We start from the raw sequence: 22345 nt of genomic DNA, 5'->3' as shown, positions 1-22345 counted from the left end.
TCATTTAAGGGTCAACACAGAGAAGAATAAAAACACGCTCTTGTTTGAGTTGTTTCTTTGAAATGAAGGACAACTTATAGTCAGAAGTAACTCTGAGTTACTACTTTTAAGGGAGTAAGGGCCCATCAATAGTCAGGGCCAGTGGAACGAAAACACTGTTGAGCATGGGCCTCCAACGAGCACTTAGGATCCAGACACCTTAGAAGAAGCTTTCAAAGGTGAAGCCAAACCCATTCAGAGGGAATGTGCCTATTAAAGAAGGCTACGCTGCTCATCTCACACCCTTAGAGTGGCAGCCAGAGCCAGCCAAACAATGGCAGGGTCTCATGATAACATTCAAACACAGACTGTATTTACTCTACGTGGTCTGCCACATGACCATCTGTCTTTGCTCTCAATCAAGCTATGTCAGAAGGAGAGTGGCCATTCTGTAGGCCCTGCTTTATCAGTCACACGTGTGTGTGTGTGTGTGCGTGTGTGTGTGTGTGTGTACGCGTGCAACGAGCAAGGAAAAAAGTGTTTGCAGCGGCTAGAGCAATAAGTGTGTGAACTCACCAAAGTGTGGGACTTCAGGAGCTAAACTGAAAATGTGTGTGTGAGTTGGGTGCAAGTTCAGCCCAGGAGGGGAGGAGAACAGGGTCTGGATCCAGAGATAAGACAATTAAGAGCCTCAAGGGTACGAGTCTGTGTACGTACGCATGTGTGCATATTAATCTGTGTCTGCTATTGTGCTCCTCCCTAATACTACTGAAAATCGTCCTTTCAGTGACCACCAGTGTAATGTTAACAGATGTGGTCACTATTTTACAGTGATAATTAGCTCAATTAATTTTTATTTGAGGAACAGTAACTCTCACTATAAAAAAAGGTTTGAAACCCCTGCTGTAGTGCACATGAAGCTTTAAGCATGATTTCAGTTTCAGTATCATTTAGGTATAAAACAAATTTACGGGCGTCCTGTGGGACACGAGAAGCAGTAGCCTATGCTGGGGCTGTTGATGATGGATGCTTGAGGAGCCATGTAGGAATGGAGTAGGACTGGAGACACTGACTCATAATGATGTATATATAGTGGAGAGGTGTGGCTCACTGGTTAGAGGCGGCAGACCCGTAAGCAGAGAATCGGCCAGGGACCAGGGTTCAATTCATGACGCGGCAGGGTCATGGACCAGGGTCAAAACGGACTCGATAATTCTCGCCTCGGTACCTACTCTAACCAGGAACACACTCAGCAACTCTGGGCATTAAGCTTGCCTCATCTCTACAACGGCCCCCCACAGACGCCGGGGATGCCTGGTTTCACCTAGGAGATACCCAGAAAGAGACCATCTCACAGGGATAGCCAGGACGGGTTCCCCAGCGGTCTATAGCGCCGGGACACTTCCGAGTAGCTGTGCGCTGAATAAATTAACATAACATAACATAAACCCACAAACTGGATTTGGTAAAGTGCCCCAGCATAATGAATGTTTAAGGTACAATGAATATCACTCACACACAAAATGAAAAACTGAACAGCCAATGTACATGAGCAAACACACACATTAAAGTTGGATTTGATTGTTTGAACACTGAAGGGCTGCACACAAATTTACCACTGAAATGTGGGTGTTTATTGAATATGTTAAATGTGTATAAACTATTGCACACTTTCTGATTGAATATCAACTATTACATTGCTCCCTAAGAACCTGTTTGGTACCTTAACAAGAAATGTTGTACAATTATACATTTAAGTTGCTTTGCAACAATATTTGAAACTAATCTTTACTGTGTACCAGCTATAGTTCACAGGTATGGCTATAATCTTATCTGCACACTGTACAATAACAAATACTGGTCTATCTTTTTGGGAAAGTGCATATTCTATTGCATATCACTCACGATGTAGAAGGACAACGTTCTAGCAGACAAAAGTAAACATTGCCTTCTACAGCTGGGCATGTTCCTTCCTGGCCATGACGCATGCATGACTGTGTTTGTTGCCTTCCCCGTTCTTATCTGTTCTGGCACTTGCTGATGTTAAGGTGCCACCAGTCAGCCTGACCCAGTGCGGCTGATTTGCTGCTGCACTTATTGGGTCACAAAGCAAAAAGTAGTTGGCAGAAGGATGCAGATGAGGCTGATGGATGCTTGTTGCAATTGCCAAACAAAGAAGCTTACAGTATCTGTGGGTTCCTCTGTATCATGCCACAGGTTGCCTAGTAATCCTTGATCTCAACTGTGGCTAGGAACAAAACAAGTTTAATTGCCATATTCAGCCCTTGTCTATGTGAGGCATTAGGCGCTCTTTGCTACCCTTACCAATTATCCCACTGTGCTTAGTTTCTGCCATGGAACCACGTGTTCTCACACCAAGATGCCCTCATAATATTTTATATAGCAGGTATTACAAACTGAACTCTCTCTTGGTGTCAACTATCCTGCTTAATGACACTCATTTTAACAACCTTGGAAGGATGAAGAGTTGAATTAGTCCTGGTGGAGTTTGAACTTGTGAGTTTCAATTTAAATATGGATTTCTGCAGCAAGCATCCAAGTTGCTGAGCTATTTTATCAGGGTGTTGTCTAAAGGTTGCAATTCCCATGGGGCCAAAGGAGCAAGGGACCCTAGAAATAAGCAAGCAAGCTCATGTCGCTATTTACTACTCCTGATACATTTCGAAGGCCCTCCCAGCCTAACTGCACTTTGTCCAATCTTGTTCCAATTGATGACAACACACCATGTGCAAAATTAGACAGCATTCACAGACACCAACGGTACAGAAATTGGTGTTGCTTGTCTAGTCTGTAGCAGTGGTCATTTTGACCACACCACCCCATGTCTCACACCCTGTCAATGGCTATGTATTGACCCCAGAATCAAGTATGAAAAAGCATTCTTGTTCAATAAAAGCCACACTGAGATTTTCCCCAGGGTCTGGAGCAAAACATCTGGAGGCATTTTTAATTCATGCAGCGCTCTGAGACACTACAGAAGCCGTGTTTTCAGAAGCTCTGTATCCTGAAACGATCTTTCTCATGCCATCCCCCAAGAACTTGGAATGCCCTCCTCCTGGAACTCAAGGTGTCCACTTCAAATGGGGTAGGCTAAGGGTATGCCCAGACGTGGGTCCAGGGCACGCTGTGCCGCTGGATTCAAGCTCACCTGGCTGATGAAGAACAGTCCCAGGAGGCTTGTTTCCAATTGAGGGAGGACCTGGATTGGCAGATCAGGGTGGACTGTTCCCATGAGGGACAGGGTCAAGACTGATTTGCATATGGCTGGGTACAAACTAGGTTGACATGGCGAGCAAAATAATAATGGATTAAACCCAGATCTGTGACTGGGGTAGGGAGTGTTTGAAAAGTTGCAACACTCCGTACATCATTGTATTTTGTGATGTTGCCATCCAAAAAAAAAGCCTGAACCGCCTGTTCATGAGATATCGTTTATCTGTCCCACTGATGTCTTACACCTGCGTTTTTTTAATAATGGAGTTCATATGCTCATTTGGGTTCTACGTTAGGACATATTTAATTCTATGTAGAGGAGTCTTCTGTCTTACGTCAAGATACACCCCTATTTATACTATGTAAATATGAGGAAGTATGTGTATATGACTTTTCTCTATGCTCTTTAACTTGTATGGCTTATCGACTTCTGCAAAGCACTTTGACAACTCCTCAGGACCAGTTTGCAGTACAAACTAATAAAATGACAAGGATAGATGAACAGGGCTGCTTGCATATCAAACAGTGAAGCCCAATTTTAGATCAAACACGAACATTACTAGCATGTGTTTGTACCTGAAAGATGACAGCAGGTCGGATTAGCTGATACAGAATGAGTTTTCTGTCTTATTGTGACATTACCAAATGATGAATCACTGTTGCTGCCCAACTTTCCAGCAAAAACTGCCTGCTTCAAATCAGTATTTGCCCTGACTATTTTACATCAGATTTACCTCTCCTGGGGGGATCCCAACACAGAGACGGTCCACCGCTGGCTTCCGTTTCGCCCCGTAAACCTGGAACCAAGAGCAGCTTGTCAGCACATGACAGCTTCAAAAGAACATCGACATAGGCATACAATAAGATGATAACATCACAAGGATGCAACTAATATGCTGTCCAATATTCTAGCAAATTTGCAAAATCTTAGGCTACCCAATCCTTATCCTGCAGCTTCTTGATGCAAGTAAAAATAGTGCTCATGTTGAAGATGCTATTTTAGTGAGATTGTGAACTGAAATCCTCTGTTCATCAACAGAATGACTGCTACACAGGACAGGCATGGAGAACCTATTACAATATTTTGATATTGGACAGACCTTGCTAGGAGAATAACACACGAGGCCCAGGATTGCAGTCTGACACTAAACAAGCCTGCTTATAAGGTAACACTTGGAAAACATGTTCTTGTTATCCTATGTTACTCTTGTGCACTATGAGGACAGATGGTACAACAAGGAAAATAACTTGTTCCGTTTCGTGCACGTTACGTTAGGCACCATATAATGCTAGCATTTACTCGTACTGCATGGCGAGGTGCTGCCACATATATCGTATTGCCAAAAACAAACTTGTGTACTGCTCCCTTAAGGACAGCCACCCATTCAGCAGAAGCTCTCAGCTCACCTTTGTCAACTCTTTGATCACCAGCACATCCCCACGGCCGCCATCATTGATGATCCGCTGCCGCTCTTTGGTCACATCATCATCCTCATCTCTCAAAGGCAGAAGCTTAGGCGTGACAGGTCTTTAAATGAAAGTAAAGAGGTGGAGGAAGCCATGTGAATAATGCAAGGAATATGATTTATTGTTCTAACACACATACCTTATTTATAGTGATGTACAGTCACTATAAGCTCCACAACATTTTTTTTCATTGAAATGCCAACACAAATGGAGAAATTGATAACAATGTTAAGATAGCTCCAAATGGTGTGTGTGTATACTTATGTACAATCTTGGCTAATAACAAGATCCTCATACACTATGGAATCCCACAATGCATTTGCCGGCCTTATTATGAGGTGAGTGGAGCAGACTTCCTTTTAAAATTTTGCTCCGCTCAATCAAAATAGTTCCCGATTTACATGGTGAGGGAACAATGAACCTAATTTTATCAGCAAGAAAATCCAGCTGGTAAAATCGCATTGCACTGCAGCCAGGTCATTTTCCCTGTCCCTCGCCAGACCATCAGACCAGGCATGGAAGGGCTCATGTAACACATTTGCCATCTGCAGTCAGAGCTGCTATACCATCTACTTATTTCAACACTGAACACTCTTTTCAGCCATTAGATTGGCTCAAGTGCTGACAGGTGCCTGGGAGGATAAATACCACAAATGATACTTGAAAGAAAAGGATTCAAAAGCAACCTTACTGTAGCTATTTGGATTGATGGATGAACTTTGCATCCCCATCAAAATGAAAAGAACTGCAGCCAACAGAGGCAGGTAAAGGAATACTGGTCCAGTGAATGGTTATAGTCTAGGCAAGGGTGTCGTGAAACAGCACAAAGACGATAAACCGGGCAGCGGATTAGAGGGAGGAAAAGGAATTGGGTACAGAGAGACTAATCACAGATGGTAAAGAGCAGTGGCAGCACTCAGCTGGGGAACTTGATTAGATGGTTGGAGGAACAACCAGCTGTTACTGTTGTCAGAGTGGGAGAGGGACAGACAACTGTGACATCGAGCTTGAGGAGAAATGAGAAGGGGCGATTACCACACAAACAGGCTCTGGTTGGACAGGGAACCATGTCAGGTGGTGACTGAGAGCAAGTACAGGTAGCGACGAAGAGCCTTTGGTAGGAGAATGGGGAGTTTGGAAAAAAAGCGACAGGACTGTGCCCCCCCTTGACACCCTACACCAGCGCTGCAGGAGTAATGTACAGTCATAATGGAAAGGCAGAAGAGGAAACCGGTCAAAAGGATGTCCCTAGGATTTTTGTGAGTAGTAACCATCAGAATGTGATATTGAGTCAAACCGGTTAAATGAATCCCCTACATTCAATCAACCAGTTTTAGGTAGGACTTGACAAAAGAAAGCAACACTTCACGTTACTTCATAACCGACGGACAGACAAAGTATAATGAAGAACTCACCAGGAGTTAAAGATAATCATGTATGGAAATAACAAAAGATCAGACACTCTGCCAAGACCATTCATAAGCTTACCTCGGTTTTATGAAGAATCGGTACTGGATCAGCAGTGTGATGCAGAAGAAAACCACCCCCTCCACGGCCATCGCAAAAAGGTTCCTTCCAACCAGATCCCAGGACATGGGGGACACAAACCGGTTTTCACCTATGAACAGAACAAGGTATTTGATGAGGAAAATAAATAACAAGAAAAAGAGTAAGAAAGCAATCCCTTTTATAGATTTTCCATTCTTTGGCTTTTATTTAACCATCTTCCAAAGAAATTAATGAGCAACTGGGGACATGGAACACATATGATGCAATTATAAAGTCAAAAAGCATTGTTGGGCTGTGAGTACATTGCTCAGATATCAAGAAACAGCTAAATGAAACCAAGAGACAGAAAAATGAACTCTTCTACTTTGGGCCCTCACACTGCCAACAAGCAGAAATGCTGCAGATTCCTATACACCGGCACCCTTACCGCAAATCCACCACAGAGAACCCATACAGCAAGTAAACCTAGTGGTCTGTCTTCCACACATTACTGGAAGGAGAGGGAATGAAGTATATGTAATCTTTATCTTTGCGAGTAGCCAGTGGGTGGGGTTGCTGACGGTTTAATGTTGGGAGATAAAAGAATAAGATACGTTTTTATATCTATACTGGATATACAGTTTGAGTTTTGATGTAATAGTTTCTAGCAGGGACGAATAAGGCTTGTGTGTCCCTGACTGATTCCATTCCCATGCAGCCACAAGGGAGTCAAAGCTGAGACTTGAAGCTCTTGGGAGATATTTAAGGAGCTGGCACTATTCTATAGCAAATGTGCACCTCCATAACAAGTGCTGTTTTATGTGTTACACATGCATGTTCATGGGACATCACTCACCGAAGCGTTCCAGTGCATCTGCCATTGCTTGATTTTTCACCATGTCAATCAGTCCCCTTCCAAGGCAGAAGTGGGGGAAGATTAGGAGCACCGACTTCAGGATTTCATTAATGTTGCTCAGTTTCTGTGAACAAGAGTGGAGAAAGGCCTCAAGTTAGTGCCCATTTTCCTAAACTCTATTTCCTCATCACGCTATATATTTCTTCAAGCCTTCGAGGGCACGTGCAGCAGGCGTCCACTAACTTGATCAAACAAGTAATCAGAAAGGATTTTCACAGAAGCAGGTTGTAAGTGGCAAACCTTAGCACTGCATTTAAAGAAGGAATAAAGGATGATCTGGAATGTTGTCATATTTGGTGCACCAGCACGAAGAATACAAATGCCTCTTCTATGGTACCAACATGCACCGGGACAAAACCCAGCACAAATCATGACGCAATTACTCTGCAGGGGCACAATGTACATAATTCAGCCCATGTTGACTTGCCTAAGGTCACCGAAATATAGCTTCCAAGTTAATTTCCAAGCCACCCCCGTCATCTTTGTCAGATTCTTACCCTTTCTGTACTAGGTGTGTACCTATACCTAACAGACGTGCTGTAACAACCCTGGGTATTTCAAAAATGACAATCCTCGTTCAATGTGACAAAATGTATTTTGGTCAAGAAAAACGAAAAATAAGTCCTTCCCTACCTACTGTATATCTTTTTAAAACAATTATAAATTCTCCTTTCAAGTAGCCACAAAAACATCTCATGAATTCAATTACAAAGACCAGCCAGCATTGTTTCACAACTTAGGGGCTAATTACGGTGTCATTAGGAAGGACTCTGGATGGGATTCGGTATTGCTGAATCTGATTCAGAACCCTCATTTCCTACCGAATTGTACAGTTTTCACAATGACCAATTACTATGTCCTGAAACTGTACGAGCAGTCCCCTTCACCCAGAGGTGACCGAATGTGGCCCGTGGGGGTGCCCAAAGGACCCCTCTTCCCAACTATGCACAATGTGGCAGGCACCATGGGGTGCCCACCACAGGATGCAAGGTTTTCCCCAACCTTCCCTTTTTCCAATGGAAGCCTTTGTTCTCGGTCAGAACACAAGCTCCCATTAGAATCAATGCGAGTCTGACCGAACGATGTTGGGAAGCATCGTAATCGGTTGTCCGGACTAGCAGGACATGATTCACTAGGAAACTAGACCGAATCCGATTTGTTCCGGACAGTTTCCTTACGGTATCGTAATCGGCCCCTTAGTAACATAAAAACAAAAAACAATTGCACAAAAAGAAAAATCATCAAGGTATGTGGCAAGGAGACACTCAGAGGTTTCTTTACTGAGGGCAGATCTGCTCAGAAAAATAACTGCCCTACCACAGGCCTCAATTATCACTCTCTACATGAAACTAGCACACCTCTAAGAAACTAATTTGCCAATATATTGTTTTGGTTTGGTGATGGCAAGTAACGCAAGCCTGCACACTTACATTGTTCGTAAAGAGCTCGAGGACGAAAGTGGACACGCTGCCGTTGATCCCAATGAAGAGATTGACACTCGTCAGAACCACGTAGGCAGTGCTGGGGATCTTAAACACAAAGGATGCTGGGTACATGAGAGGCGTTATAGACCATCTGCAGGACAAAAGGATGTTGCAAAGTATTAAAAATATTCTACTTTAGGATTTCAGGCTTTAAAGTCAAACTCCACCCTTCACTGGCATGCCTTGCCTTACCCGTAGAGAAGGAGAAGCAGAGCCAGAGCCGGTAGATTAGATGAGGACACATACGAATCTTGCTGGAAGCAGATGAAAATGATTATGACCAACGTGGCAGGAACTATGTAGTTGCACTGAAATTACAAAAAAAGGTCATAAGAATGCAGAAACAACAGAAAATCTTTATTTGGATGAACTAAACATCCATAAAAGTTTCATAACAATCCATGACAATTAAAATCACATACTATTAAAATAGCATATCGAAATAAGATCGAAGCATACATACATTTTTTAGAAAACAACTTGTAAAGTGCATTGACTGTACACAGAAAATACAATCAAAAAATTGTGTAAATGATTATGAAGCAGCCAAGGCAAGGATAAAGTGTCTTGGTGCAACAAATTTTTTTTTTAAACTATCAATCCAAATTTAATATACATGATCTCGTCACAGAACATTTTCTACTTTGAGTTCCTCTCCTGTGATAGCTGCTAAGGGCAGGTCCATGGCAAAAACTTGAATAGTCTAAAACAGTTATATGCCTACCCGGTCATCTCCAAGTCAGCCAGCCAATCATGCAGTATCATCAACTAATTCATCATACAACCAAATACGTTGCCCCAATATATACAATTTTAAAACATAGTTCTAAAAATTATTACTAATCATTGGATCCTTAAATACACAAGAACAAATATCCAATTTACAATAACAAACCTTACAAAGCTGGTTTTGCCACCAAGTCTGATGCTGAGGAACACTGTAATGCCCCAGTCAATAAATGATTGTATAAGGAACCTTTGAATGGAAGAGGTCAGGCTTAATGTTCATAGTCAGAGAGTTGTGTGATTGTGGGCAAAGAAGAAGCTACAGATGTGTTAACATTTCCTCGGCGGCAACCATAAAAGGTGAAATGGAGACATGAAGAATGTTGTTTTGAAATTCATATCCTACTGAGATCCCTCCTCAATAAGTGTCCTAGAAACCTATTCCTGAATCCAGCTGTTTAATTTAGCCTCTCGTTTAACAGTTTGACTGAAATATTTCTCAACCTCGCAACCCCTTACCATGTCCCACACAAAGTTGGACAACCAGTAGATCACAGGCTTCACCCCACTGATGACCTGCATGTGCTTCGCCTTGTTGACGCGCTCCTGGATCAAGAAGACCACAAAGCTGGCTGGGACACATGACATGGCGAAGATCACGCAGATAGACACAAGCACGTCCACGGAAGTGGTCATCCTGCAGCACATGAAGAGAAACAAGCAGCAGTTTAAATCAGACTTTACATATATTGTTATGTGTGCAAAACTTTTCTTTTGGTGACAATGCTTTCTTCAGCCTCCTATGCATACTTTGAATTTTGTTTCTTGATGATGGTCGAGACTACACTATCTAAACAACTCAATACAACTAATGAATAAGTAAATTATCTCTATTCAAATCCTTTTCATGTAAATTTATTTTGGAAATTTTGAATGACCAACTGAATTTGAAGGTAATCTATGAGTATGTTTAAATGTATGACATGTTTTCTGTTTAAGGTGAGAGCAGTACCTAATTTACTGACCCAGACTACCTCTTAAGGATTTACATATTAAATGATGTGCCATGGCCTTTCAAGAGACCTGTATCTTAAATGCCAGTCCTAAGCAAGCTTGGTGCGTAGCACAACTAGTTTAAGAATGCAGAGGCGACTGATGTCTTTTAGGAAACAGTCAAGAATTCTGGATCCAGGTGGGTGGCTGTTTTCTAACTATTAGTGTTAAAATTAATAAAGAGTTTAAAAAAGAAACAATTTCAGGGTCCAGAGGCTTTGAAGCTGGAAGGAACGAAGAAGCCACATTTGAGATGACAAGATTGCTATGTCAACCATTACGTATATGTTAATTTTGATAAAAATATAGATTTCTAGGTAGTTACAGTTTTAAGAGAGTTGTGTGAATCTCAGTTAACATTTTTAAGGACTTCACACATTGTTCTAGGCATTTTAATTGTACAGTTTTCATTTTCTATGATGTTTTTTAGGACAATTTAATGGCATTCTTTCTAGACCAGCTTGTGTTTATTTGTGGTCCTATGGCAAGTTCTACAGCAGTGCATGGTAAGGGCAGATCCCAATGTGATGTGACGTGATGAAGGAGTACCCTAACAGTGAAATGTGGCATCACTCTGAGGATGCCATTGTGTAAGTGTCAACACAAAAGTTAATAATGATACTTTATGAAAAAAGCAAACACAGACTCTGTAAAATAAAAAATACATACTTACAGATACAGCAAAAGAGCTACCCTACTCTACTCTGGAAAAACAATTACACTAAAAGAAACTAAACAAAGTATCATTTAACAGTAATAAGTGTTATTAAAAACACACAACCACTTATGTTGGCCCATTAAGCCTTATCTACACCTTCTGGATATTCTGCAGCACAAAGAGATGATTAAACAATATGTATTTAAGAAATTAACAACAAAACACATTTGTGGCATGGATTAATTGTTTTAAAACATGTCTTTTCATATGTTTATCTATTCATGGAAATTATAAGATGCATGAACTATTTTCTTCCTCTGATTTGAAACGTACAGTGCCACTTGGGAGAGCTGCTCTTTGGTGAGGTTCAGAGGGTGGTTGAAGGCTGTGATTCCGTATGTGCTGGGGTCTTCTCCCTCACGGACATTGGCTCGCAAAATGGCGTTGTTTATCACATTTAAGAATGAGCCAATAGCATGCCAGCCCTTGTTATTGAACCACACCTGTATGAGATAAATCAAACCAGCGTTACTTCACTACCAGCAAAGTTCTGAAAATGCATCCAAGGCAAGAAAGCTCAGCGATATCGCCACAGAATGAGACACTTTTAAATCCAGTCTTATGTGATGCAGAGCTTAATTAAATAACAACATATTATCTCTACAAGTTCAGGGTCTATAATCTGCTGCCGATTGGTCACTAAATAGCAGAATCTAAGCACAAATATTTAATTCTAGGCAATGAGATTAAATATTATCCAAGTATGTCTTTAAGCTCTTTAAGCGCATTAAAGTAGGTTGGGGCCATTAATACTAATTCTAGAATTATCCCACAGAGCTACTTAAAATGTTTTCAGTGAAAGATGTCTAGTCCGAAACCTCTTATAGGAATCGATCTGCCCCCCAATCCCCTGTGTTATCATACATTACATTACTATGAACAGTATTTACATTGCAAACTTATGGGAGAGGAATCAAATCTGATCTTTTCTTCATGGTGTTTTATAAGTGCCATTATCAATTCCTCAAGGAGTTGGAAACCAGGCATTGACAGGGAACTGTGTGGTCAGATGCAGATAGGGTGCCACTTACCTTGACATTATCTTTCGTGTCTAGGGATTTCATGAAGGATGCTAGGCTGTCAAGAAACCGATCTGCAGCCCCTCCCTGTAAACAGAATACTCAGCCTTAGTATAAATACAACCTACTCCACCCAGAAAGGCATCCATCTTCTCACAGCTCAATTTCTTGCATGCCTTCGACATGCTGCCACTTTACTACACATTCAATTGAAAACAAGCTGGAATATTCCGTAACATAAACAGCACTCTGGCTCAGAAAGGTATAACAAGTGTAGGCAACCATGTGAAAGGAAGATACATTTCAGCAGAGAAGTTTGTGGAACATTTTATAGGAAAAGGACCTACAGGAAAATAATTTGTAGATCTTTTTTAAGTGCACACTTGCATGATACTTTACTTTTTATGCACAATTAATTTTGTGTTTTTTAATTATGGTGAAAAGGTCTGAAGAATATAGAATGCATATCTCTGATTCTTTCTAAGCTGAGTTACCTGAGCAAACTCGAAAAGTTTTTTCATTCGATTAATAGACTCATTGACTCCATCACCAGAAGGCAGTGCCTGATCGCTGCTGGCACCTAACGAGAATCCACCGTACCTAAGTATAAGAGAAAGATTCACATATGTCAAATGCTGCGGAGATCTTCCTTGTGAGAGCTTGGCTCTTTTCTTCCAAACATCCATGAACTTAACTGAAATCATTCAGTAGCAGTAATACCCTCCACTCTGTGTATGACCCAGGGCCGGACTGGGAATCCAAAGCAGCCCTGGCAATTTTGTCGGATTGGACCCCACACTCAGGGCGGTGGGGGCAAGCGTGAAGCACTGCTGCTTAACAAAATCGGCCGATATTGCAGTATGACTACAAAACCGCCCCCCACTGCTCCAAAACCAACCTCCACCCTTCCAGCCTCTCGGGCAAATGGCCGATGCCCGCTACGGCCAGTCCAGCCCTGGTATGAGCATGGCAAACCCGTGAACTATGGGTCTCTCATGCAGACCTTTTCTTTCTTTTTCCCTTTCTTGTACCATCACATCCCTACCACCATTTCGTACAAACATGAAGACTCTAATAATAAGTTCCCACCCAACCCTCTCTAATCCTCTCCTTTCCCACCTCAGCATCTCATGAATGGCGATTATTATTTCTTTTACCTTAGATCCTCTTCCATTTTATATACTATCCTATATGTACGCCCTCTATTTCTCCTTGTTTCTTGTTTCTAGTAAGTAGCATGTGCTTTGAGTTACTGAGTTTCTTGTTGGTACTTCTGAATTTTCTATGTAACGCAGAGTTTTCCCTCTTTGTTTGTTAACTTTATGGTGCACTGACACCCTAGCTTAGGAGTAATGTTACATATAGATAATAAATAAATATCATTTACCCTGCTTCATTTTGCACAGTGATTTACTGCTGTAAAATGCTATTGACAAAATTATAACAACACAAATAAATACCAGTACTTACCTAAACTCATTCACCCAGATCTTATTTTTCAAACTGCAAAGAAGAGAGGACAGCAAAATAATGAACGTTAAACCTTATGATTAATCTTGCAGATGTCATGTTCAACATTACAACTTCGCACACAATACACATGCAGGTTATGCTTGGCTAAGAGCTGGTGAAGAATCAAGGACTGGATCATATGATGCGGTCCTAAACATTAAACCAAGATCTGACGTTTGAAGCATAGACCAAACCAACTAGGAAATGTGTATGCAGTAGCGTAACAAAAGCCCCCGCAGCACCCGTAGTGTGGGGGGACCCCCGAGCTCCAGGGGCTGCCTCCGGCACTGGCAGGTCCCTGGCCTGAGAGCTCTGGATTGCATGTACTTTGCAGGGAGACCCCCTCAAGTTTTGTTACACCACTGTGTGTATGTGGCTTCCATCAGCACAGGAACCCACATTTCCTCTTGTACAACAATTCTACTTTTATGTTTTCATAGGTCTGTTAAACAGTGTTTCTGAAACACCAACTAAAATTTCCAAGCACTAGATTTTACCTAATAGTCCCCTCCTTCACAACACAGAAAAAAATGCTTTCCTTCTGCAGAGAAAAATGTATCTGAAGGTTTTCCATCATGGCCTCTTGGCTGATCAACTGTTTACCAGGATGCCTCTATTTAAACTTACAAGCTTGTTTTGAAAGTCTGTGTTAGACAAACACAGGGCTAAATTTGTTAAAATCAAAAATAAGTGCAGGGGCCCAAAATTGTATCTGAAGAACCCGCCACTGGCACTGCCAAAAGCGAGGGTTGCTGATATCATGTTTCCTATTCTTGATTCAACCTCATGCCCTTTTCACCCATCACCCTACACTTCTAGTCTATGTGTCTCGCTTTTAACAACTTTATTTATCATGTTGCAACAAATGCCTGAAAGATAATAGGACATAGACATCTTCAATCAAGTACAGTACATTTCACAGGGGAAACATCCTTTACCGCGCAACCATTACAACGCGGTATGGTTACATCGCGGTCGTGACAACGCAAGTCGTTACACCGACTTGCACTGGAGGGCGCTCTAGACTAAGGAATAGTGTGAATTACTATTGCAACACCTTCCCTTTGATGACCTGCTCTCTGTAGCTCTTAGTCAAAGTCTTATGATGAAAAGTAATCCCAGTCCCCATAAATGAGTACCTGCACACTGCCTGCAACCATCAGCTCAAATTACACACTTGACAAACCTCTTCCCGATGATCTGCGCGTAGGTCTTTACAAGATAGTCCGATATGTTTCTCCCCGTCAGGTTCTGCAGGATGTCTGAGGTATGCTGCTTTCTCTGTTGTCATTTTAAGAAAAGAAATATGGTGTCAGTGATAATATGAGCCATGAACAACCAAGTATGGAAAGTGTATGTACACAGATACACTCTTTGCTGCCTTCAGTACTATACATGCAACCTGACTAAAATGTAAAGTCATCTTCAAAGAAATACCGTGTGGATTTTTTCTTAATAGAGTGCCTACACCCTGGAATTGATATCTTAGTCCAAAAGGCAATAGGCTGAAGCTTAAACATTGCTTATCTATGCAAGACATACTAGACTGTAAAGTGATATACAGGGTAAGCCGCTTCTGCCTAAATGCTTCATTGTGAACTAGAGACGCACACTGCAGCAATAAAATACTGCAAAGCTGCGCCGTAGTTTTAACACACAAGGCAGAATTCAGTAAGTGCTAGAGCTGCACATGAAGATTTCCTCGAGAGCTTCCATTGTGATGTCACTGTAATCCATCCTAAATGGAATAGTTTAGGGCGTTCACCAAAATAATGCACTTTTATGAAAACAATTGGACCTTGGGGGAAATGTAGACATTTTAAGTGCCAGATCATAGTACGGTGGAGTTTAATGATGCTGGAATGCAGAGAATCATGAATAACATGCTAAAAATTATTTTCCACTTAAAGGTGAAGTTTTGCAGCATTTTGTTCCTGTGGTGAGTGTGATAGCACAATCAAGCAAACACTGCATAGGGTGTATGTCCCTTTAAATAAAATTCACAAACAGCAATCTTAATGCCTGCAGCTCACAATAATACCATCTCATTGCTAAATGTCTGTCGCAGCCCAAGGTTGGGTATATGGAGAAAGATCTGAATTTGGGCATAGAACCTCTGTACCTGGGGAGGTGGCAGCCCACCAGCACCCGCGGGGCAGACTGGGAGCATCTTCTTGATCTTCTCGTTGCTGCACTCGCAGGAGGGTGAAGGATTCTCCATGGTCCAGTTTCCATTCAGGAAGATGTCCAGTAGGTCATCCGGGATAGGTGCTTCTGTCCACTCGTCTTCACCGTATGAACACGGATTGCCACTGTAAGAAGGAAGGAATCAAGTCAATGTATTGCGACTGCCATTACAGCTAATGTGTCCTACGTTCACTCCTTTAAGTTCACCACTAATCCATTTGTAAGGACACATGTTAGGTTTTGCAAGACTTCGGAGCACTGTGGAAACTGTGACAGACACTCAAGAAATGTTTTGTTTGTAGAGGACAAGAGAAAATGTTTCAATCGGTATTCCGTAAGTATTACTTAACTACCACACAGAAACATTTTAAGAAATAACCAAGGTATAACTAAACTAATAAATCAGACGGTAGGAGTATAATGGGCAAAAGACCATGATTTGAAGGTAATGTAAACAAGGTACAGAAGACTTGTACAGCAGAAATTTGAAAATTTTATGTAAAACTGGAGTAGTGCTTATTAGTCTTAAAACTGCAGCACTGCATATTCAAAGATGTATATGATATGTGAATGAGCACTGAATCAATGACATATTCACCCTAGTTATTCTGGCAATGAACCGTAGAAAAGGTGAGTAAAACTAAGACCCTTGTTTAGGTGGTGTTAAAGGTTTGATCAAAAGAAAACAGAAGGTTAGCATGACAAGAAAGCCATACAAAGGCCATATAAAGCACTCACTGCTTTATTTAGGATCTGCATTGTTGCAAATAGGAATTGTCCTGTTGTGCTTGGCTCTCACCGAGCCCCACTGGCGTGAATGTGAGATTCTAAATCCGGCAATTCACTGCTATGACGTAGCAACAGCGGCTAACAAAAGCTGTCCCCCACTGTCGCTACTGCATAAAGGAATTCCAGGGTGCACTGGCAGGGCTCTTACAGGTAGCGCTGAAAAGCAGGGCACACACTAAGAGCGGAGGTGGGAGGAAGGCAAACATGTGGTGGGTAGGGTGGCAGGAGGCCAGGTTTTTTTTTTTCACGACATGGAGAAGAGTCCATGTTATGCATGGCTCCACCATTGCTTCTCTGTGCCTGCATAGTACTTGAAAGCAGGATGATTTGGGATGGCCGTATGTAACATTAAATTATAGGTTGTTAATATTGAGAAACAGGGATGTTTTTCACCTCGGGGTTCTGAGTGACATCACACACAACTCAAGATTCATTTTCATTGTCTATTTTATGTCACCTAGAAACCCTCGGTTAAAAACATACCTGTGATCCACTGTTGCCCAACAATTATAATATATTTTTTATATGACTTCCACAAGAAACTTGTATCATGAATAGCCGATTCCAATTTTGGTTATTCAATAAAATGTTGTTACCAACAATCGCAAACAAAGTTTGTTTCCCAAAGCTGCTACGTGATAAAAGAATTCCCGGCTGCTCTGAAAGCCGGTCAGTGCAGGGCTGGAGAGAAGCGACAACAGCTTCGGGAGGGATTCATTGCTACCGTCTATAAATTCAATATTTTTAAATTATGAAAATAGTGTAAGATGCTGCCTTAATGTCAGGAGATTTGCAGCTGAGAAGGTGGATCTTAACAATGTGCACAATCGGCAAGAGATGTCCAATAGGGCTCTCGTCCATCATCACACACAAAATGGTATTGTTTGGTAATGATTTTTGTTCAGTTAAATAAGTTGTGATTTTATTGTGATAGCAAATTTCATCCTGAAAGCTGTATTCTGCATCACAGCATTCTTTACAGCTGGTAATTTTGCCAAGGTGACTTTTAAGCTGCCCTGGTCTCACTGAGACAGACATTCCCCTCCCCCGCTAATACTTTGAAGCCAGTGGTGCTGCCAATGTATGTCCTTTACCTTGAAAACAGCTCCACAACAGTGGCCCCTTGCAATCAGGGCACAGCTGAAGCAGGCCATACCGCCTATGTTTGCCCAAAAATTGTTAGACTGCACATGTCAAAGAAGAGACGCCAGAAAGCAATCAGTTTTTCTCTTTTGTCATTCATAGTGTGAACACTATTGGGCCTTTTTCTTTAAAAAGACATGTACGAAGCCATTTTGCTCCTAGTGACTAGCTGTGAAAGGTGCCAACAAATGCCTAGAGTAAGAACCACAAACTCCTTACATTAGTCATCAACAACATGTTTTAAACCAGCCAGCAACTGTACTTTTTACGGCTACCATTTGGAAATCACCTTCCTCTCATCAGGTACATGTGTAGGATGAACAAGTGAAGCTGTCATTTTGGCCTCAAATATCGTGGTCACATTTAGCCTCATGCTGAGGGATGCGCCCTATTTGGTAGCTTTGTTTTGGCTTCTCTGGATTTACATACCAGGCCTAAATTAAGTCTTTGATTTGAAAAAATACCTCAACAAAAATAAAAAAATAAAACATTTGTAAATAGTAGCTGATATGTTGAATGTGGCACTTACGGAACAGAGTAGCCTTTCATGCAGGGTGTGCCGAAGCCAGGTTTACCCATCAGGGCGCTCAGGAGCCTTTGCGTACTGGCATCATCTGGGGCATCGTTGCTGAAGGGATTACAAAACAGAGACCAGGTCAGGACATGGATGTGTGTGCCAGGTGTGTGCACCCTCAAGCTGTCTGTCAAACCTAGGACGTATTTGCATCAAAATGACAGAAGGTGTCCAACTCTCAGGAAAAAACTGAAGAAGCCAATTACAGCCAACAGACAGACAGATTTTGGCCTCCAGGGCCATAAAAGAGAAAGAGCAAAAAAAATTACATCCAACGACAGCAAACTTTTTAGTTAAGCTATCACTGGATTGCAAACACTAAACTTATGCCACAGAATTATACTAAAAGGATACAAAAACAATAGAATCCTTACGTCCAAAGTCCCCCTTTATCTTCCACAGTACACAACACTAGAAGATAATGTATGGCCATACTGGTAAATCATGGATGCAGCATAACCCAAATGAGTGCTAATAAAATGTCCAAACTTTGAATTATTTGATATTTGAAAGTTGTATTAACTGCACAATCTCCTATCAATGTTTAGCAAAAAAATTTAAACAAATGATGCAGTACCCAATGTGTCAAATTAATGTTTCCTAACACTGGTCCGCCTCCCCGTTTGCCTTTATATGAAGAGGAGCATTCTGAGTGAGGCGTAGCACACAATCAGCAAAAGGACATGATGTTCTTACGGATCTTAAATATAAGGTAAGCGTGTGGCTCCAAAGCAGTAAGAGGCAACCATGGGTCCAGGCTGTCTCCTATAGTGCACCAAATTCAGGGACCCCAACTATGGTGTCTAAATGGCCTTTAAATACATTTCAGCAAATAGCCAAAAATTCAGTATTCAAAATTACCTTTGTGTGCCACACAAGTTTGCATACCAAACCACAAAATGTGGCAATGTCCTTAAGTAATACATTTACCTAGGGGGTTTGAGCTGTCTAGTCTACTCTGAAGACGAGGTTAGGAATATGCTACTTACCAGTATGCATCTGTTCTTGGCATGTAGAGCTGCAGAGTTGTACACTTAGCATAGATCGCCATCTGGTGTTGGGCCCGGATGTTTGCAGTTTGTTTTTCTTCTTGGACAGTCTTTGGAAGTCACGAGTTTGGTGACTCCTCCTTCGGTCCGTACTGCGCATGGGCTTCGGCTCCATCCTCAGATTGTTTTTCGCCAACAGGGAAATGATGGAGCGTAGTAATAACAGTGAGAAACCCATGTGTTGTATCTAAATAAGATGTACTGGAACGGATACAGGTAGCCGGGGAGGCGGGTGGGCGTGTACAACTCTGCAGCTCTACATGCCAAGAACAGATGCATACTGGTAAGTAGCATATTCCGTTCGAGGCATATGAGCTGCAGATTGTACACTTAGCATAGATTATATAGCAGTACCCAACCTTAGCGGCGACCACCGGTATCCGTTGCAGCTGTTTGAAAAAGTGTCTTTAGTACAGCCTGGCCCACCCTAGCTTGCTGCTTGGAATGCACATCTACACAATAGTGTTTTGTGAAGGTGTGCGGTGTAGACCATGTGGCTGCTTTGCAGATGTCATCTAAGGGTATATTCCCTAGAAAAGCCATAGAAGCCCCTAACTTTCTTGTAGAGTGGGCTTTCGGAGGAACAGATAATGTTCTCTTTGCCTTTTGATAGCAAATTTGTATGCATTTTACAATCCACCTAGCTATCCCTGATTTAGAAATGGGGTTGCCTTTATGTGGTGGAGAGAAGGAAACGAACAATTGTTTAGTCTTCCTGAAGGGTTGCGTTCTTTGTATGTAGTATAGCAACGCCCTTTTCACATCAAGTTTGTGTAGGGCCTTTTCTGCAACAGATTGGGGTTGCGAAAAGAAGACAGGTAATTCCACTGATTGATTGAGGTGGAAGGGGGAAATGACTTTGGGCAGAAACTTCGGATTTGTGCGAAGTATGACCTTGCTGTGATGCATTTGTATGTAGGGTTCCTGTATGGTGAACGCTTGTATTTCACCAACCCTTCTAAGGGAAGTGATAGCTACAAGGAAAGCTGTTTTCCAGGTGAGAAACTGTAGCTCACATTTGTGCATTGGTTCGAAGGGCGGACCCATTAGTCGTGTAAGAACTAAATTTAGATTCCATACAGGGGAAGGTGGTGCCCTGGGAGGAATTACTCGTTTAAGGCCTTCCATGAAGGCTTTAATAGCGGGCACTCTGAAGAGTGATAAATGCTGTCTGTTTTGTAGATAAGCAGCGATCGCTGCTAGGTGTAGGCGTATGGATGAATATGCAAGGTTACACCTGTGAAGATGGAGCAGATAGCATATGATGTGCTGTATGGATGCATCTAGAGGGTTGATTGTATTGTTACGGCAGTAAATTACAAATCTTTTCCACTTTGCGGCATAGCATGCTCTAGTGGTAGGACGTCTGGCTTCCATGATGATGTTCATGCAATCAGGGGGAACGTTAAGGTATCCGAATTCTAGGATTTCAGGAGCCAGATCGCCAGGTTGAGCTGAGCTGGGTCCGGGTGCCTGATTTCTCCATGGTTCTGGGTTAGGAGGCATGGGGATAGATGCAGTTTTTGATGTGGTACCACTGACAGTTGTAGTAGCGTGGTGTACCACGGCTGCCTGGCCCACGTCGGAGCTACCAGAATGAGTGTGAGGGAGTGCTGTTGTAGCTTCCTGACCACTAATGGAATTAGTGGGAGAGGTGGAAAGGCGTATGCAAATCTGCCTGACCAGTTCATCCATATCGCATTGCCCTTGGACAATGGGTGTGGGTATCTGGCGGCGAAGCTTGGGCATTTTTTGTTTTCGTGGGTGGCGAAGAGGTCTATCTGAGGATGCCCCCACTGTTGGAAGAATGGGTGAAGAACTTGTGGATGCAGTTCCCATTCGTGTAGTTGTTGTGTTTGTCTGCTGAGCAGATCTGCCATGGTGTTTTGTACGCCTGGAACGTGCTGTGCCAGGAGAAAGATGTTTTGGGGAATTGCCCATCTCCATATGCTCTGGGCTAAGCGGGAGAGCTGGGGAGAGTGTGTCCCCCCCTGTTTTTGTATATAATACATCGCAGTCATATTGTCTGTGCGAATGAGGACTGCTTTGCCCGAAATCTGTTTTTGGAAAGATTTTAGGGCTAGAAAGATCGCCAAGAGCTCCAGATGGTTGATGTGGAGCGATTTTTGCTGTGGCGTCCATAGACCTTGCATGGTGAGGTGTAGGAGGTGCGCTCCCCAGCCGGAGAGCGATGCGTCCGCTGTTAGAATCACCTGAGGAACCGGGTCCAGGAACGGCCGCCCTTTGGAAAGGTTTGTGGTGTTCCACCACTGCAGAGAGTGATGTGTGCGGCCGTCCACCAACACCAGATCCGTCAGCTGACCCTGGGCCTGGTTCCACTGTTGTGCTAGGCACTCTTGAAGTGGACGCATGTGGAGTCTTGCATGGGGCACTATGAAGATGCAAGACGCCATCATTCCTATGAGCTTCATAAACACTCTTGCTGGAAGAGAGTGTTGAGGAAGGAATGTTTTGCGTAAGGCTTGAATGCTTGTGATTCTGGCTGAGTTTGGATAGGCAATACCCTTGGAGGTGTCTATAGTGGCCCCGAGATATTGCTTTGTGTGAGATGGTATGAGGTGGGACTTTTGGTAGTTCACCGTGAAGCCTAGCTGGTGGAGCAGTTGGATGGTGCTGTTTGTATGTTGCACACATTGGTTGTAGGACGCGGCTTTTATCAGCCAGTCGTCTAGGTAAGGGAAGACGTGAATGTGTTGACGTCTGAGGTGTGCTGCTACTACTGCTAGGCATTTGGTAAACACCCGTGGTGCGGTGGTGACCCCGAAGGGGAGAACCGTGAATTGGTAATGTTGCCCGTCCACCACGAACCTGAGGTATTTCCTGTGAGAGGGGTGTATTGGAATGTGAAAGTATGCGTCTTTCAGATCCAAGGTTGTGAGAAAGTCTCCCTGGCAGAGGAGTGGGAGGACTTGCTGTAGGGTGACCATGTGAAAATGGTCTGAATGTATGTAGGCATTTAGAGGCCGGAGGTCGAGAATGGGTCTGA

The 22345-nt window shown here is 42.6% G+C and overlaps 1 protein-coding gene across 1 annotated transcript in view; it reads right to left on the bottom strand.

Moving 5' to 3' along the window:
- The window catches only part of ABCA1 (ATP binding cassette subfamily A member 1), a 185655-nt gene that overhangs the window by 18191 nt on the left and 145119 nt on the right, over nt 1-22345 (bottom strand). Inside the window, exons 30-43 of the mRNA XM_085641305.1 lie at nt 18245-18343; nt 15719-15908; nt 14783-14877; nt 13555-13587; nt 12579-12684; nt 12097-12171; nt 11339-11508; nt 9814-9991; nt 8761-8876; nt 8515-8659; nt 7025-7148; nt 6169-6298; nt 4621-4741; nt 3948-4010 (exon numbers count right to left, since the gene is read on the bottom strand). Of these exons, the coding sequence (XP_085497431.1) occupies nt 3948-4010; nt 4621-4741; nt 6169-6298; nt 7025-7148; nt 8515-8659; nt 8761-8876; nt 9814-9991; nt 11339-11508; nt 12097-12171; nt 12579-12684; nt 13555-13587; nt 14783-14877; nt 15719-15908; nt 18245-18343 (1645 nt within the window). The remainder of the gene's footprint in view (nt 1-3947; nt 4011-4620; nt 4742-6168; nt 6299-7024; nt 7149-8514; nt 8660-8760; nt 8877-9813; nt 9992-11338; nt 11509-12096; nt 12172-12578; nt 12685-13554; nt 13588-14782; nt 14878-15718; nt 15909-18244; nt 18344-22345) is intronic.

The sequence above is a fragment of the Triturus cristatus genome, chromosome 2_2 (genome assembly GCF_964204655.1).
Source record: "Triturus cristatus chromosome 2_2, aTriCri1.1, whole genome shotgun sequence".
Taxonomy (NCBI): Eukaryota; Metazoa; Chordata; class Amphibia; order Caudata; family Salamandridae; genus Triturus; species Triturus cristatus.
Note: the sequence above shows the minus strand (reverse complement) of the source record. Positions and strands in the feature narration are given on the sequence as shown.